The 16,973-nt window shown below is 40.2% G+C and overlaps 1 protein-coding gene across 1 annotated transcript in view; it reads right to left on the minus strand.

The window, feature by feature from the left end:
• Positions 1-15,113, minus strand: part of LOC142663653 (solute carrier family 2, facilitated glucose transporter member 9-like) — a 37,819-nt gene extending 22,706 nt beyond the window's left edge. Inside the window, exons 1-4 of the mRNA XM_075842406.1 lie at positions 15,069-15,113; positions 5,260-5,358; positions 3,271-3,431; positions 512-636 (exon numbers count right to left, since the gene is read on the minus strand). Coding sequence (XP_075698521.1) covers positions 512-636; positions 3,271-3,431; positions 5,260-5,358; positions 15,069-15,113 — 430 coding nt within the window. The remainder of the gene's footprint in view (positions 1-511; positions 637-3,270; positions 3,432-5,259; positions 5,359-15,068) is intronic.
• Positions 15,114-16,973: the final 1,860 nt, after the last annotated feature.

Consider the following 16,973-nt stretch of genomic DNA (forward strand, 5'->3'; position numbering starts at 1 on the left):
GACAGCGATTTTTTTTTTTTTTTATTACACTAACCAATAGAAGAAAAAAAAAGTCTGCGTATATATTTTTGAAGGCCTACAGTGAAAGTCCCTATGGTTGCATTACACAATACTACATATGCACACAACTTATAGGTAGGTGACTGTCACACTACAAAATATCAAGAAAACAGATAAGAGTTTTTAAAAACAAATAAAAAAAAAAATCTATATAAATATATATATATATATTTTTATTTTTTTTATTAAAAAGGCACACAAAACTTAAACAAGCCAACCAGGAGTTTTGAATCAATCAATCAGAATGAGTGCTACAGCATATGGAGAGCAAGAAGAAATAAAATTGCATGCTGCTAGGGGATGGGCTACCGTGCTTCCTTCTATACTTTTCTTTAATCTGAATTACAACTAATTAATAGCAAATACAATATATTTGTGAGGAGCTCAAATATAATTTAAGGATTTTAACAGTTTAAATATATGCAAGAGCTACGTTCTTCTCTACACTTACCTGAGTGAATGCCAGTTATAAACCGTCCAATAATAACCATTTCAGGGGACTCTAGAACACGACTGAATCCCATCAAGGCACCGGCTATGAAAACCAGCGGCGAGCTTCTTATCACCGTTCCTTTCCTGCAGGACATAATGGGTTTTGGGGGATAAAGTATAATTGGGGTCCCTGGAGAAAGACTAGAGTTCACTATACCAAGTGTGACGGATGGTCAATTTGCTTATATTCTCTGTATTAAATTACATTATGAATTATGAAGAAGGATGCCGGATCATGCAGAGATGCAATTTCTATTCCAATTGCAATGACCCCCCCCCCCCTATTTCAGATATTTTATAGATATTTTTTATATAAATCTGAATGTTTCTGTGACCTTGGAAAGTAAGCAGTTAGTAGTCTGAACGCCCAGACATGAAGTTTATCACATTCCTTATTATTTTTTTTCTATCCGAATATTCACATACATATGTGAATGTAACTCCTCCACACTCCCCATTTAGAAAAACAAGCTATTGTGTTCATGAAAAATAGAACTGACGTAAGCATCTAATGAAGTTATAATATTACATTTGAAATGTATTATAGGTCTGTGATTGGTTCAATATGAAATATTCTCATTGTATGATATTGCCTGAATTAGAGTCATTGACTGATTGGTTAACCTCAAGCCTATACCCCTTTTGAATGATATTATTGCAATTGTTTGATCAATAAACCTCAGAGGAGTATATTTGAGCATACAAGCAATGTAATTAACTTTAATGTCTGCCTGCTGGCATAGATTCTTGTCTTAATTTGTGGGGTTTTCCCAATCGTTGGCATTTGTAGTCTATGATTAAGGATTTTTGGTGCTCGAAATGTTTAAATAGTTCCAGTTTTATTGCAAGAAAAAAAATGGAGTTATGAGTAAAGCCACATTCAGATGGGCGCATTGTACCCATTCTTAAAAGTCCATATTCCAGATGTAACAACCGGACCCACCACGGTTCTACCGAACCAAAGTTACAGCACCATCGGAATTTTTATTTATTATTCAGGTATACATTAACATTTAGTAGTTGTGTTAATGCTCTCGCTTTTACTTTTATGCCTAGGATAGGCTAAAGGTCCATGGTGACATTCAATGTTTTCCTATGGGAAGAGCGACAAGCGAGTGACCTTACAACTATCTCGAAAAATCTAGTCTTAGACAATATTCACACAGCTGTAACAAACAACTGACGTAAGGGGTAGAATCCGGTCATGTGTAATAAAGAAAAGCTTAACTGATTACATATTATGGGATTGGATTCAGTTTTCTGGCTCGTATTATACAGCTCCTTCACAGACTTGCAGAACAGCTAGGTTTATGTACAGACAGAAAAGAAATGAGATGAATCAGTTTATTCTTTATATCTTTCCATCCTTTCAAATCCACTTCTGGCTTTAGCTGCATTGTATCATTCTTCTGTTAGTCCTCCTGGAAATTCATGAATAAATTGACAATTGAGTGTTACTACTCCTCTTGGCAATAGAGTGTGCCCCTATATTGTCTGACATGGTCAGTACTAATTGGACAATGTCAGTCTATAGGGACTTCACATGACCTATTGCAAGTGGAAAGGCAACTTCCTGTTGTCAATTTACTCATACATTTCCAGGAGGAATAACAGAGGATCGACAATTCAGATTTCTAAGAAAATATGTTCCAAAAGTGTTATTTTATCGGGAAGAGTATTTACTAAAACAGACATGTTAGAAGAGGTGACGCTTTAAAGACAAATTAAACTTGTGTGTAGTCCTATGGTACCTCTGAATCACATGGGGTTATGAAGCTATCTTTGTAATATGGTTTCTGACGGTACATAAAAAAATAAATTCCGGATCCATACGCAATCAGACATAAAAATAACTGTATAAAATCTGAGGTATACAGAGGTACAGTAGCACCCCATACACTGGTCTCTAGAGTACTGTCATATAAAGGAGTCCTTCTCTAGATGCTTATTTTTTCTATGGACACACATTTATTCCCATCACCCCTTATACTTTTTATCAATGTTAATGGTTTTAAGTGATTACCATTTTAAGTTAAAACCTTACATGACATGATAAAATTTATAAAACACATACGATAAAGCAGTATAAACGGTTATATACAAGTGCAACCTCTCGCCATTAGTAGAAACCATTATGTAAATGAAGAGGCCTGGGTTAATAGTGTGAGAAAGTGGTTAATCTGGAATGGAAGATAGCAGGCAGCCTTGGATGAGGTTTGAAGTAAACTATATTCTGCTCTGGTAGACACAATATGTTCTCATCATATACATGGCAATGTTATGCATTTTGTGGAACTTTGCTATCCCATGGATATTAATTGGTAATGTGTAATCAGTCCCGTGCGGCAAAATAACAAACCACTAATAAATCCTACGGAGATAAAGACTAATTCTTTATTTTACCATTTACTTAACCGTTCGGCATCCAGCTAAGAGTAAAGATATAGGTTTAAAAATCTATAGCATTACACAAACAATCCAGCATCACTGGTGTATAAAAAAAACAAAAAAAACACCAGGACCTTAGATCAAAGATGGTGTTAAAAGAAAATTAAAAAAAATTAAAAAAATTGCTTTCCGGTTTACCGTATGTGCAGGACCTAGTTGGGGAAAATTATTAGAGGAGCCAAAACGGAATTTAGACAACCCAGTTTCTACACTAAAGATTAAAATAGTAAAAGTAGATATGAAAATACAATAATGACGGGTGAATCTTACCGTCCAAATCTGGAGACCAGAACACCAACAAGTAGGGACCCCATCATTCCACCGAGTGCAAATACAGACACCGTCAAGGAATATAAAATGGTTAATGGATGCGATTCAAGAGACTCTCCATATCTCTGGAACCAGGTGGCATTGTAAAATGCTTTAATGTACTGGAAAATAATGAATCCGCAAGTGTTAGAATAGGAAAGTCTAAGGAGTACCCAAATTGCTTTAAAATCAACCAAAAATTAAAACATAAATTTATTACAATAAACACTATTCGTATATCGGATTGTAATAGGTATATATAATATAAATAAGGCAAATGATCTGCTAGCCAATAATTTGTCACTATAAAATATGTAAAACACATGATAAGCAATGTGAGTAAGCCGTGTGATCAATAATTTCAATTCCTCGACATTCTTTACCATTAAGTTCATCCCCATGACTCCGTAGTTCACAGGTCACCTATTCACGAGAACAATTTTTTATGCATTACTACCACTCTTTAGTTTTTAATAGCAGGGTCATGCATTAGGCAATGTAAATTGAATTGTCGACTGATGAAAAATTCTCCTTGGAATCTTAAATATTGTTAAAGTGAATGTTGACCCTCAACACAATTTTCTCTTTATTAATCTAAACAGGTACAAAATTCTGTGCTAAATCATTTTTTATTATTTCTTTCCAGAAGTCAGAGCTTCATTTCTGGGATGAAGAGTTCCATATCCATGTAGTCGCCACTTGAGAGGGGAGGTGCTAACTACTAAAACTCAATAACTAGACAGTATACAGTAAGCTCCCTCTAGTGGTGGTTGCACAGAGCCAGGATATCATCATCATTTAACTCTATGACTATGCAGCTCTGTATAAAAAGAGACAACTATAAAGTGAACATTCACTTTAGCTCTTTAGCGACACACGGCAGATGTGCACTCTTACAATATGTTGCATGGTCAAGAGCGGAGCTCGCACCATATGTGGCAGATACCGGCTGATTTATACAGCTGACACCCGCCTGCAACGGCCACGATTGGAGAGGACTCCAATCCCAGCTGTTTAGCTCCGCAGATGCCGCAACCTGCGACCCCACCCCCCGCGACAAGATTGGCGTGGCTTAGTGAAGGCCTCTATTTCTGCCTTATATGTTCAATTATGAAAGTCCAACCGCATGGTCTAGTCCCCTAAAGAAAAAAATATTAAAAGGAAAACTCTCTTTTCCCATAAAAATTTTAAACAATAAAAAAGTAAACATTATTTTGTATTGGCAACCTAATAAAATATCACGCAGGTGATTGCCATAGGAAAAAAATAATTAACAATGCCAGAATTGCTGTTTTTTTAATCACCTCGCTTCTCTTTGAGAAAAAATAAAATAAAAAAGTAATGTCTACAGCTCCCTACGTGTCTGCATGGTTACAGGCGACATACAACCCTTTATAGTCTGACCTTGAAGTCACATGCGTTTATGGTATTCACTTGATGTGCACATCAGGAATTGCTCTCAACTTACATACGTCGAGGCCATCCTTTGGCTATGTAACAGTATGCCATATGGTCGCCCATTGTAAAAACATGTAGACAATGCGGTATATATGTTTTTGTGCAGTGCCTGTCAGCACATGGCAGAAGTATAGTTCTTTTTGGCATCCAATACGCTGTGTGAATAGACCCCAACTCTTTTATTTGTCTCCTCTCCTCCCTGTATTTTGACACAAAAAGGAGGTAGAGGAAGGGGAGTAACAAATGACTCCAAAATCAGACTACACACAGGGTATATTTGCAGTTCTACTGGTGAGACACATAGGTCTGGAGCTGTATACAAAAAAAGAATAGGATATTTTTAATCAAAACCATCAGCAAGTAGCTTGATTTTTTTTTGTTTTAGTTGCATTGGAGCAATATAAATTGGTTGTATAAGCGTATATATCTTTTAAGCTTCTGAAACATTTTTCTTTATTCCAAAGACGCCAGCACCTTCATCTTTATTCTTACCTCAGATGGAGAATTCACCACTGCTAAATTGTAGCCATAAAGCATAGATGACCCAAATGAGGAGAGCAGGGATACAGCCAATAAAGGAAACGTCAGGTGCTTAAAAAAAAAAAAAAAAAAAAAAATACAATAGTAATAAATAAAAAAGGTAAACATATATCATATACATAAAAATAACATTACCATGGGTAAGCACAATCTCAACTGTATTTAAAGCCACATGTTCCAGCATTGGCTATAAACCTCATATCACTTTAGCTTATCTATGCAGGGGTCAGACTTTTTGGTGCCCAGGTTTGTTGGACAGAAACATTCAGCCCGAAGCAATCATCCCGATACACCCGGAAGCATGCACATGTTATATCTGTAATATTCATATACTGTATGTAAGCATGGTTGTGTCATACAGCATTATCAGATGCTCATACACAGTATTCCATTGGCTGTAAAAATAAATGTAAAAATGCAACAGCGCCCCTCCCCATGTGGTTGCCTATCCCTCATCCGGGCCACGTGTCTACTGTATGCGGTTGTTTGCCAATTCTTACAATTATGTAACAAAACATTTTACTATATACACACACACACACACACGTAGAAAGCAGGTCTGAGGTGGCATTGGCTGGCAGGATAGTTGCAGAAAAGATCAAATAAAGCACAAGGAGTGATGGCTAACAATTGTTTACTAAGCAAGCCACAGCAACGGAAATAAAACTTCTCAGCAGTAAGGCCCAGTCTCTTAATACAGGTTGCAGTCAATTCAGGCACAGGCTGCACGGTTGTCTAGGAGATAATTTTCTGTGCCCAAATCCTCAATAGTATTCTTCTTTACAGGGAAAATGTAAGGGCATATACAGATATATATTAGTACGTTAAAAAAGTTCAGAAAATTTCCAGGAAATTTGTTTTTGGTCCAATCCAGTCGAACCAGCTGTCAGATTCAATCCAAATAAATTTGTCACAATTCGAAGCCCCCCCTGGATTTTTTATGCTTTCTAAGATAAAAGCAAAATTCACTTGGACACAGACTAAAGTATAATGGCGCTGTATAAATGCTTGACGCAGAACAATACTCCAATTTTGGTGGCACTATTAGATATATGCAAAAAAATCATGACTGACGGCTCGCCAGTGACATCTGTTTCAGAAGTCAGCGGTACGCTGTAAGCATCAGGATTAATATTATTGAAGAAGATTTGTGCATGATGTGATGAAGATTGGCGATTCACAAAGCATGTAAGAATTGTATAGGTGCAGCAGCATTCACTTACAGCAATGGCTGCCTGTGCCTGCCTAACTAACAAACTGACTGCTATATCTCTATCAAATTATTATAAATCCAACTATCTATCCTCTTCTCCTCACTATGAAACACACTAATCCACTATCTATCTGCAGCAGCATTTCCTGGTTGGGCTATTTATAATGGCTATGACTTATATGAATGTCATCCACTGTCATCAGTGACTCATATACCCCTCATGATTGGCTGGGCTGGAGGAAGGGCTGCCTGCAAGGCATTAAGGGGAAGCCCGTCGGACCACTGTGCAAGGTTATGTGATCCTTCTCGGTCTGGTCTTCCAATCTGTAAAACAGCGGCCGCCATTTTGACTGATTCATGCGGGACAAATCTCAAAAGTTATGCATTCGCTAAAATCCGAAACTTTTGGGAAATTTGTAATGATTCTATTTGTCTAGAATCAATTTGCTCATTTCTATACATTATAGGTGGGGGGAAAAAAAAGCAAAAACTTCACTTAATTTTAAAAACAATTATTGTAATACACTTTATTAAATAAACAACAGTAAATAACAGACATACTTGGTATCCCCATAACCGTAACAACCTTTACAATGCAGTAGATAAAAATGGCGCAATTACTTTTTTTCTATATTTAACCCATAATAAAAGTTGATATAAATTAAAACGCTGACTTATGTGGATGACAGAATGACCCCTACAGAAAACGACACGCAAAAAGATCTCATAACGACATGGACATAAAAAAAAAATTGATACGCCTCGAATTACGTCTGAAAAAACGGCTCCAATGCGTCGGCAAACATCTGCCCATTACTTTCAATGGGCTTTACGATGTACTGTGCCGACAACCTGTCAAAAGACGGCACGTAAAATTACAGCCTCGTCAAAAGAAATGCAGGACACTTCTTGGGACGTAATTGGAGCAGTTTTGGAACAGCTCCAAATTACGTACGTAAAAGACACCCCGCAAAACGCGAGTTTACTAAAGACATTTTTTAGCCAGTGTGGTCTCACGCAATGACACTGGCTGAAGACTGTCTTTAGGAAACAGCCTCACGCTAATAGGTCAGCGTCAGAGGTACAGTGGTAACTCCGCCCATTAAGAATCGCTGGCGGTCAAACCCACTTGGCTAGCCAGCGGGCCATTTGCATATTGGTTGCGAAATATAGAGTGGTCCATAGTGCAGCAACAGAGGGACGCACAAGTACAGGACAAACACTGCTGAACTCTTAGGGCTTATTCAGATGAACGGGATATTCGTCCGTGCAACGCGCGTGATTTTCACGCGCGTCGCACGGACCTATATTAGTCTATGGGGCCGTGCAGACAGTTGCGTGACTTTTACGCAGCGTGAGTCCGCTGCGAAAAACTCACAACATGTCCGTTCTTTGTGCGTATTTCGCACATCACGCACTCATTGAAGTCAATGGGTGCGTGAAAATAACGCATGCCACAAGGAAGCACTTCCGTGGGATGCGCGTGATTCGAGCAACAGCTGTAAAACTATGAATGAAAACAGAAAAGCACCACGTGCTTTTCTGTTTACAAACATCCAAACGGAGTGTCATAATGATGGCGGCTGCGCGATAATCACGCAGCCGCGCATCGTACGGGGCTGACACACGGAGCTGTTAAATACCTTTTGCGCACGCAAAGTGCCGCGTTTTTTGCATGCGCAAAACGCACACACTCGTGTGAATCCGGCTTTAGGGTATGTTCACATGCTAGACTACAAACAGCTGTAAAATACGGAGCAGTTTTCAAGGGATGCATCAAGCGTTTTTTTACGGACGGTTTGGGAGCTGTTTTTCTATTGACAATGAAAAACGGCTCCAAAAACGGCTCATGAAATGACGTGCTTTTTTTACAGGGCGTTTTTTTATGCGCCATTTTTAAAAATGCCAGCATAAAAAAATGAACCGTGGGAACGGAACGCAGTTTCTTATTGAAATCAATGGGCAGATGTTAGGAGGCGGTCAGCCCGTTTTTTCAGCCGTTTTTGGGATGTTTACGGCCCAAGAAAAGGGCTGAAAATAGGCTGTGTGAACATACCCTTAGACACGGCGGCTATTAGGAGAGACTAATAACTCACTTTGTAGGACCTAGTGACAGGTCCTCTTTAAGTACAAACTTTGTGGCATACAGCGGTCTCTCCTTCTTAAGGTGTGTTCACAGGTGCCAATTTATTTTGGTGTTCTTTGGTAATGACTCGAAAATATATTTGTCAGTTTTTTACCGAAAAACACCACACGCAAAAAAACAAACAAGTAAACAAAAAAGTGACTAAAATATCACTGGCGACAATATCGTTGCGTAGTATACTGGTTAAAGTGTAAGCTCTTGCGAGCAGGGTCCTCACTACTTTTGTCTGTACACAATCCCTCTAAATTGTAAAGTGCTGCGGAATAGGTTGGCTCTATATAAGATTATAATTATTATGATTAGGACTATTGCCCAAGGGCCAAGGTAAACCCGGAGTCGTCCCTGCAAGTACCTACAGACAGACATTGTGCACACACAAGCATAAAGACTAGGCTTATATTAAAAACGACTGATCTAACCAATTGATATTCATGAGACCTGTCTTACGTACTCAATGTCCTTGAGAAATTGTAAGCTTCAGGGATAACTCAATAAGACGGCTTTTCTCAACTGTGAGCGACAGGTTTATCTGAATATATCATTACTGCCCAGCTCCGGCAATACAGTTTCATGGATGAACAGGTGTCTTTATTTCAACCGTTCTAACTATGTAATCCCAGTTTGTGATTTATAGAAGGGTACGATTAAAGGGGTTGTCCAGGACTAGAAAAACATGGCTGCTTTCTTCCAGGAACTGCGTCACGCCTGTCCATGGTTTGGTTCGAATATTGCAGCTCATTTCTATTGAACTGGATGGGGCTGTGCTGCAATACCAGACAGAACCCATGGACAAGTGTGGCGTTATTTTTGGAAGAAAGCAGCCATGTTTTACTCATTCTGAACAACCCCTTTAATCATCCACAATCGTAGATTTCTGGTGCAGTTAGGCTATGTTCAGACAGAGACTTTGGTTGTGGATTCCGCGCTGAAATTCTGCAACAAATGACAGTACAAAACATGCGAATTGGATTTACAAAACCCCATTAACATGTAGCAGGAAAAAAAAAAATCAGCTTGTTTTATTGCAAATTTAATTTGGAAACATGTGCCATTATATGTGGGTCTGGAAGGAGCCGACAACACTGCACTCGGCTGCAGGAGGATTTATTAAAGAAAATTTCCACTCAAAATAAAAATGGCCATATACAATGAAGCCTCTCCAAGATACAACATTTTTATCTAGACCAGATTCCCTGTGACAGATTTTCAGTTCCATTATCTACTATTCCTACTGACCATCATCTTTGGGAGGACCACCCTTCTAAGGGTATGTTCACATGCAGAGTCAAAAACTTCTCAAATTACGGAGCTATTTTCAAGAGAAAACAGCTCCTGATTTTCAGACGTTTTTTGTGCCACTCGCGATTATCGCAGCGCTTTTTACGGCCGTTTTTGGAGCTTTTTTCAATAGAGCCTATGGAAAACAGCTCCAAAAACGTCCCAAAAAGTGACCTGCACTTCTTTTTCGCGGCTGTGTTTTTACGCGTAAAAAAATGCTGCGAAAAATGCTCCTTCGGAACAGAACGCCGTTTTCCCATTGAAATCAATGGGCAGATGATTGGAGGCATTATGCTTCTGATTCTTCAGCCATTTTTCAGGCATTTACAGCCCGAAAATAGGACCTGTGAACTTACTCTAAAAGAGGTTTCACCACGTTAGTAAATAAATTAAAGGAAGCCTGGGGCCGCCGCCGTTTTGCTGAATAAGGTGCCTTTTCTTCTGCACAGTGGCGCTGCCGCCACCCTCCATGCAGGTATCCACAGCACCAATCAAGGGAGTAGGGTTTGTTGCAGTTCCTTGCACAGCAGTTTGACACCACGGATCTGAAAGTATTGGCTTATCCTAGCCATATGGGGGAGGGGAAACCCTGTAAGTTACAATGATTACCACATTTTGGCCAATATGTTTGTTTTACTTATAGACATAGTCTTTTTATTTTATATACTTTTTTGTGGTAGCCAGATTTACAGTTACTGACTTGCAACAGAAAGGGGCAACCAATATGGCATCAAAAATGCCTGCTGCAACTGAAGAAATAACATGCCAATATCTCTGTAAAAAAAACAATTACCAAAGTTTAGTTATCGCGCTGACTTTTGATTTACGAATATATATAACAATTTTGAGGTTTACGATGAAAATACTTTTTAAAGGGATCTCATTACAGGTGATTGTTGGTAGATCGCTAGTGTATGCCAAAAATACCCTACTGCTGGGGGTCTGACCTCTGCAAGTCGAGCTGATCCTTAGAACTTACTGTAGTGGCAGTGATGCCAGTAGAGTGCTCGGCCACATCAAGCAGCCTTTAAAAATAGAAGAGCCAAGCATAGCCATGAGGAGTCGGTCGGACAATTGTCAATGGACGACCATCTTGCCTTAAAAATGCAGCTTCCACATTCTGCAGGTAACGCTACATTGCTCCTTGGGATTTTATTACACTCAATGGATTATGGGTTTTCCATATAATAAAAGCCAACCCCATTATATATCATTGCACGATCAGACGATCTTCTGCCTCACATAGAATCTCTGCTAAACAAAACAACATCAGCTGTGCCAACAATGAATTACACAAGTTGCTGGTCCAAACTTGTGGAACTAATTAAAAAGCAGTCTATGTGGAACAGTATAGATGCTGCGTTATGTACTAAACCACGTTTACAGCCCCATCTTGGTCTATAACATTTCTGTGAGCAGCTTTACACAATCATATTTGCTGGCCGCATTTCTTCTCTTTACTTTTTGCCAAAAATGGGAACAGGTCCCAGGAGAGGAAGTAGGAAAATCTTTAAACCGGTGTTCCCAGAATCGACAATTATCACGTATTCTTGGGACAGGTGAGAATTGTCTGATCTGGGAGCCCCACCGCTGGGGGTCGCACGTCCACGGATTGTGAGAATCTATTTTTTTAGGCCATTTTTTAGTGCCGTATGTGTGCTCTGTTTTGGGTGGAGTTGCATTAGGACACCCATAGGGATTCAAGAGGGCTCTACTTTAATTCCATATGCCTGAGATTTCATACAGAGGCATACAGACTTTTTTTCTGCCCTATATAAAAACTTGTGGGTCCAGTAATAACATTCACAGCAAACTCTACTAGCATAAGCGCCCATATAACAAGTGTCGGAAGAGATGCACCGCCTAAGATTTCACACACCAAAACGGCAGTATGGTGATGGTTCTTCTGGTTCAGCGTTGTGTCGAACTACAAAAGCATTGGAAAAGACAGCTCCAGGCGCTGGTGTGGCCCCTGGGATGATGAATACAATGACTTTATAATAAAACAGTCCCATTAATATGTATACCAGTAGTAACGTGCAGCAAAATGCAATATACAATACATAGGGTTAAATCAGCAGCATAATCCAGATGTAACATATGAATATGTTGCATGAACGGTTTAAAATTTTTATACTTTTATAACAGGATTATGTAAAGTCTTTTTTTTTTTTTACCAAGTTTGGGATTGTTCTCTTTCCACATCACATGCATGGTATTAAGGAATAACATGATGTACCGTGGGACTGACAACATCCACATGCTGCAAGTAATTGCTTTAGAAGCTTCATTGAGAGATTAGGAAAGTCTTAAAATCAACTGTTCGTGGCTTTCTCCTGCATTCATACTTTATGGATTTAGGGCACTTTTACACATGGCGAATGGCACAGCTTTTTTCTGCGTGGGCAATAATATATGCAATCTACAGGCTGGATACACACAGGGACTGGTTTTCTTGCTATGGGTAACTGCTCCACTTTTTCTCGGTTGCTAAATGTTAGGGTATGTTTACACTGCTCATTTCCGGCCGTTTTTCAGTCCGCAAACGTCCGAAAAACAGCTGGAAAATCGGAAGCAGAAAGCCTCCAAACATCTGCCTATTGATTTCAATGGGAAAAACAGCGTTCTGCTCCAACAGGGTGTTTTTTACGTGGCCGTTTAGAAAAACGGCCACGTAAAAAAATGGCCGCAAAAAAGAAAGTTCATGTCACTTCTTGAGCCGTTTTTAATTTGACTCTATAGAAAAACAGCTCCAAAATCGGCCGTAAAAAACGCTACGAAAAACACTAGTTAATAAAAAAAACAGATGAAAATCAGGAGCTGTTTTCCCTAGAAAACAGCTCCGTGTTGTCAGATGTTTCTGAGTTTGCATGTGAACATACCCGTCGGGTATGTGCACACGCTTACTAAAAAATGTCTGAAAATACGGAGCTGTTTTCAAGGAAAAACTGCACCTGATTTTCATCTGTTTTTTTAGGGCGTTTTTTACGGCCGTTTTTCTACAGAGTCAATGATAAACGGCTCCAAAAACTGCTCAAGAAGTGACATGCACTTTTTCATGGGTGTTTTTTTACGCAGCTGTTTTTCAAAACGGCCGCGTAAAAATCGCCCTGTCGGATCAGGACGCCGTTTTTTCCATTGAAATCAACGGGCAGATGTTTGGAGACGCTCTGCTTCCGATATTATGGCTGTTTTTCGGCCCGAAAAACGGCTGAAAAGAAACCATGTGAACATACCCTTAGGCCTCATGCACACAACTGTGATTTTGCGGCTGCAATTCCCCCACAAATCTGCTGGTGAATTGCGCACTCGTTCATTTCTATGGGCCCATGCACACTACCCTGGTTTCTACCGTCCGTGCATTGGCCGGAAGCCCGGACCGCTAAAAAAATAGGACATGTCATTAGGCAGGCCGCATTTTCGGTCTGGGCTCGTTGAAATAAATGTCTGCACGGTCCGCGTGCATGAGGCCTTAGACGCCAAGAGCAAACACAGATCCGGTTTTGAATAATTATTGAACGTTCGCCTGCCCTGGGTTTTTTTTTGTGAGATTATTGCAAAACTGATTATTTTGTGATAATCGCTACAAAAAAAAAAAAGTCACGTGAATATATAACTGAAGGCATTTAGTGAATTAGGCCAAATGTACACGATACGAATTATGTGCGGATTTGTCGCACTTATTTTTGCCGCACTTATTTTTTTTAGGCAAATCCGCAGCGTGAACAGCACCAGCAAAGTAAAACGAGATTACAAGAAATCTCATCTACACGTTGCAAATTTTTTTCCGCACGGAAATTGACATGCGATTTGGATTTTAAAATCTGCAGCACGTCAATTTATCTTGTGTTTCCGCTTGTGAATTGTTTTAATAAGAAATGCACCAAAATCTGCAGCATAAAAACGCACCTATTTCCGCATCAAAAAAATATAGAAACCGCGATAAAAACGAATTAAAAAAAGCCTCACCTTTAGGCCGGATTTACACGAGCGTGTGCGTTTTGCGCACAAAAAAACGTGGCAAAAGGTACTTAACAGCTCCGTGTATCACCCTCGTATGATGCGTGGCTGCGTGATTTTCTCGCAGCCGCCATCATTATGACACTCTGTTTGGATGTTTGTAAACAGAAAAGCGCGTGGTGCTTTTCTGTTTTCAATCATACTTTTTCCTGCTGTTGCGCGAATCACGCGCGTCACACGGAAGTGCTTCCGTGTGCTGCGCGTGATTTTCACGCACCCATTGACTTCAATGAGTGCGTGATGCGCGAACAGCGCACAAATATCGGACATGTCGTGAGTTTTACGCAGCGGACATATGCTGCGTGAAACTCACGGACAGTCTGCACGGCACCATAGACTAATATAGGTCTGTGCGAGGCGTGTGAAAATCACGCGCGTTGCACGGACCTATTATACGTTCATCTGAATAAGTCCTTAAGTACGGCTTTTACTTGCGGAATTACCTGGGTTTACCTGCAGATTTTCTGCACCAAATTCTGCAATGTGTGCATGTAGCCTTAGCGATTGGTAGATAGAGACATTGCTCAGACGGTGGTTTAGCTTCTCTTTAGGCTCTATAGCAACTTAACGGCCGCAATTACACCACTACAGGTCTGGGTTCGATCGCAGTGTAACGTATTACTATGTGGGGGGAGGGGGGGGGGTTGTATGAAATCGTACATGTACATGTACATGCAACTTCAAATGATGGCAGAGGAAAAAAAAAAATCCAAAAATGTTACACTTTTTGTGATTATTGCTAATAATGTGCTAATAAATCGCATTCACCATTATCCACTCATAGTTGTATGTGATATTGCAATGCAATTTTAGAAAATCGCTGAAAATGGTGATGTAAAATTATCGCTTGTGATTTTGCAGTGGGACAAAATTGCATGCGATGAGCCGCCATAGTGCCCAAGCCTAGAGTACAATACATAATCTATCAAGTCATATACAACAGGGGTAAATAAAAAAGTAATATAAACGACCATTCACAGGATGACATAGCAGCGCGCACACAGAAGAACAAGCTGCGATACATTGGTAATAATAGAGCCATTCTAATCACACTACATAATCTCAGCAATGACGGTTCAGCTCAGCTGCATTAGGAGGACTTACCCCGGCTATATGCTTTGCACTGAAGACTTTCTTGTGGTTATCCATTTACAATGAAGAAATTGTCGCTCACTTGCGCAGTACTTTTTTGGGAAGAAAAAAATTTACAAAACTTTTTCTGCTAAACTTTAAAAGTTCCCCAAAAAATTTAAAATGATGTTAATAAACGCACATGTGCTAGTGAATGAAGCTGCCCATGGAATAGGATTCACCTCCTCGTTCATAACCAGCCTTCATCAGATTGGAAAGCTGTGGGGAAAGGCTCAACTCACATGATTTGGCTTTTTTTAAAGAGGAAATGGGAATCAATTTGTCAGACTGAAGTTTTTTTTTCTCTCTCTCCCTTAAAACTGGAGGCTGCACAGATTAACGCAGGGAGTGTCACATGTATAAGAGTGTCTGATGTGCGTTACGCCACGTGGCCCGTCTCTGATATTAATAGATGGACATAAGCGAGCATGGATGTTATGCAACGCTGAATGCAGCTTAAGGCCTTATTCACACGAGCGCTGCGCATCTCGGACATGAAAAGCTGCCGTTTTTCACGTCCGAGGTGCATCCGTGCTCAGCGCTGCGGGACGCGATGTCACGCTTCCACCATAGTTGAGAGTCTATGGAGGGATGCGTGATGCGCAAAAAGAACGGACATGTCCTATTTTCGCACAGACCCTTCACACGGTCCATTGAAACAAAGGCTGTGTGCACGGCCACATTGAATAACATAGGTCCGTGGGACGGACGCTGTTTCAACGGCCGTCCCATGGATGTTTAACATGCTCGTGTAAATAAGCCCTTACTTAACATGTCGTTAGTGATGTCTAATTCTGGGAAAGTTGGGTTGAATTCACACACAGTGCACTTTAGGTGCAGTTTTCTGCCGCTTTAAGCTCTTGTTCACACAGTGCAGGTTTGCTGCAGATTTTGCATTTCTTTTTTAAGCCCAAAACAGAATTAAATACAGGAGAGCAGACCTATTAGGCCTTCTTTTATATATTTCTTATGTGTAGGTTCCGTTTCTGGTTTTGAATTTAAAAAGTAGCAAATCTTCATTGTGTTGCAGAAATTTCTGCAACTGAAAATGTGTTCCATACATATGGATTTCTGAAAGAAAATTTGCAGTGTGTGCCGGATACTTAGGTTGGATTCACACATGCAATGTTTGTGGCTCATTTTGATGCAGTTTTATTAAGCCAAATACAGTGAGTAGGTCCAAAAAGAAGGAAGAGCACAAAAGTAAATACTTAGGCCTCATGCACACGACTGTAGCCATGTGCACGGCCGTGATTTTCGGGTCGGCCGGCAGCGGACTGTCACCCGCAAACCGCTCGCAAATCGCGGGCCGTGCACATGACCGCGTCCATTATTTCCTATGAGCCCGGACCGCAGAACACGGCCGTAATAAGACATGTCCGTTCTTTCTGTGGTCGTGTGCATGGGCCCATAGAAATTAATGGGTCCGCAATTCTCCCATGGATTTTCGGGGGAATTGCGGTCGCAAAAGCACATTCGTGTGCATGGTGCCTTAGAATTCTGTCTTTTGTATCCACTACTGTGTTTGGTTAAAAAAAACTGCATCAAAACCTGCCTAAGCGTATGTTCACACTGAGGTTTTTTTGCAGTCAAAATACTTCAGGTCATTTTGACCTGCCTGCACTCTTTGCCGCTTCTTTGCTGCATTTATTCACTACGTTTTTCAACTGCGGCCATTAAGAGCTGTGGGGGCGAAAACCGCTTTCTCTGCCTCCGATTGATGTTAATGGAAGGTCAGAGACGAGACGGAAATGCCTGAAGAAAGAGCATGTCGCTTTCTTTTCAATCCGCCTCCTATTGAAATCAATGGGAGGTTATTTCGTCCAGTTTTTGCCACTGTTTCCGGATTAAAATCCGCACCAAAAAAACGGTGTGAAC

The sequence above is a fragment of the Rhinoderma darwinii genome, chromosome 11 (genome assembly GCF_050947455.1).
Source record: "Rhinoderma darwinii isolate aRhiDar2 chromosome 11, aRhiDar2.hap1, whole genome shotgun sequence".
NCBI lineage: Eukaryota > Metazoa > Chordata > Amphibia > Anura > Rhinodermatidae > Rhinoderma > Rhinoderma darwinii.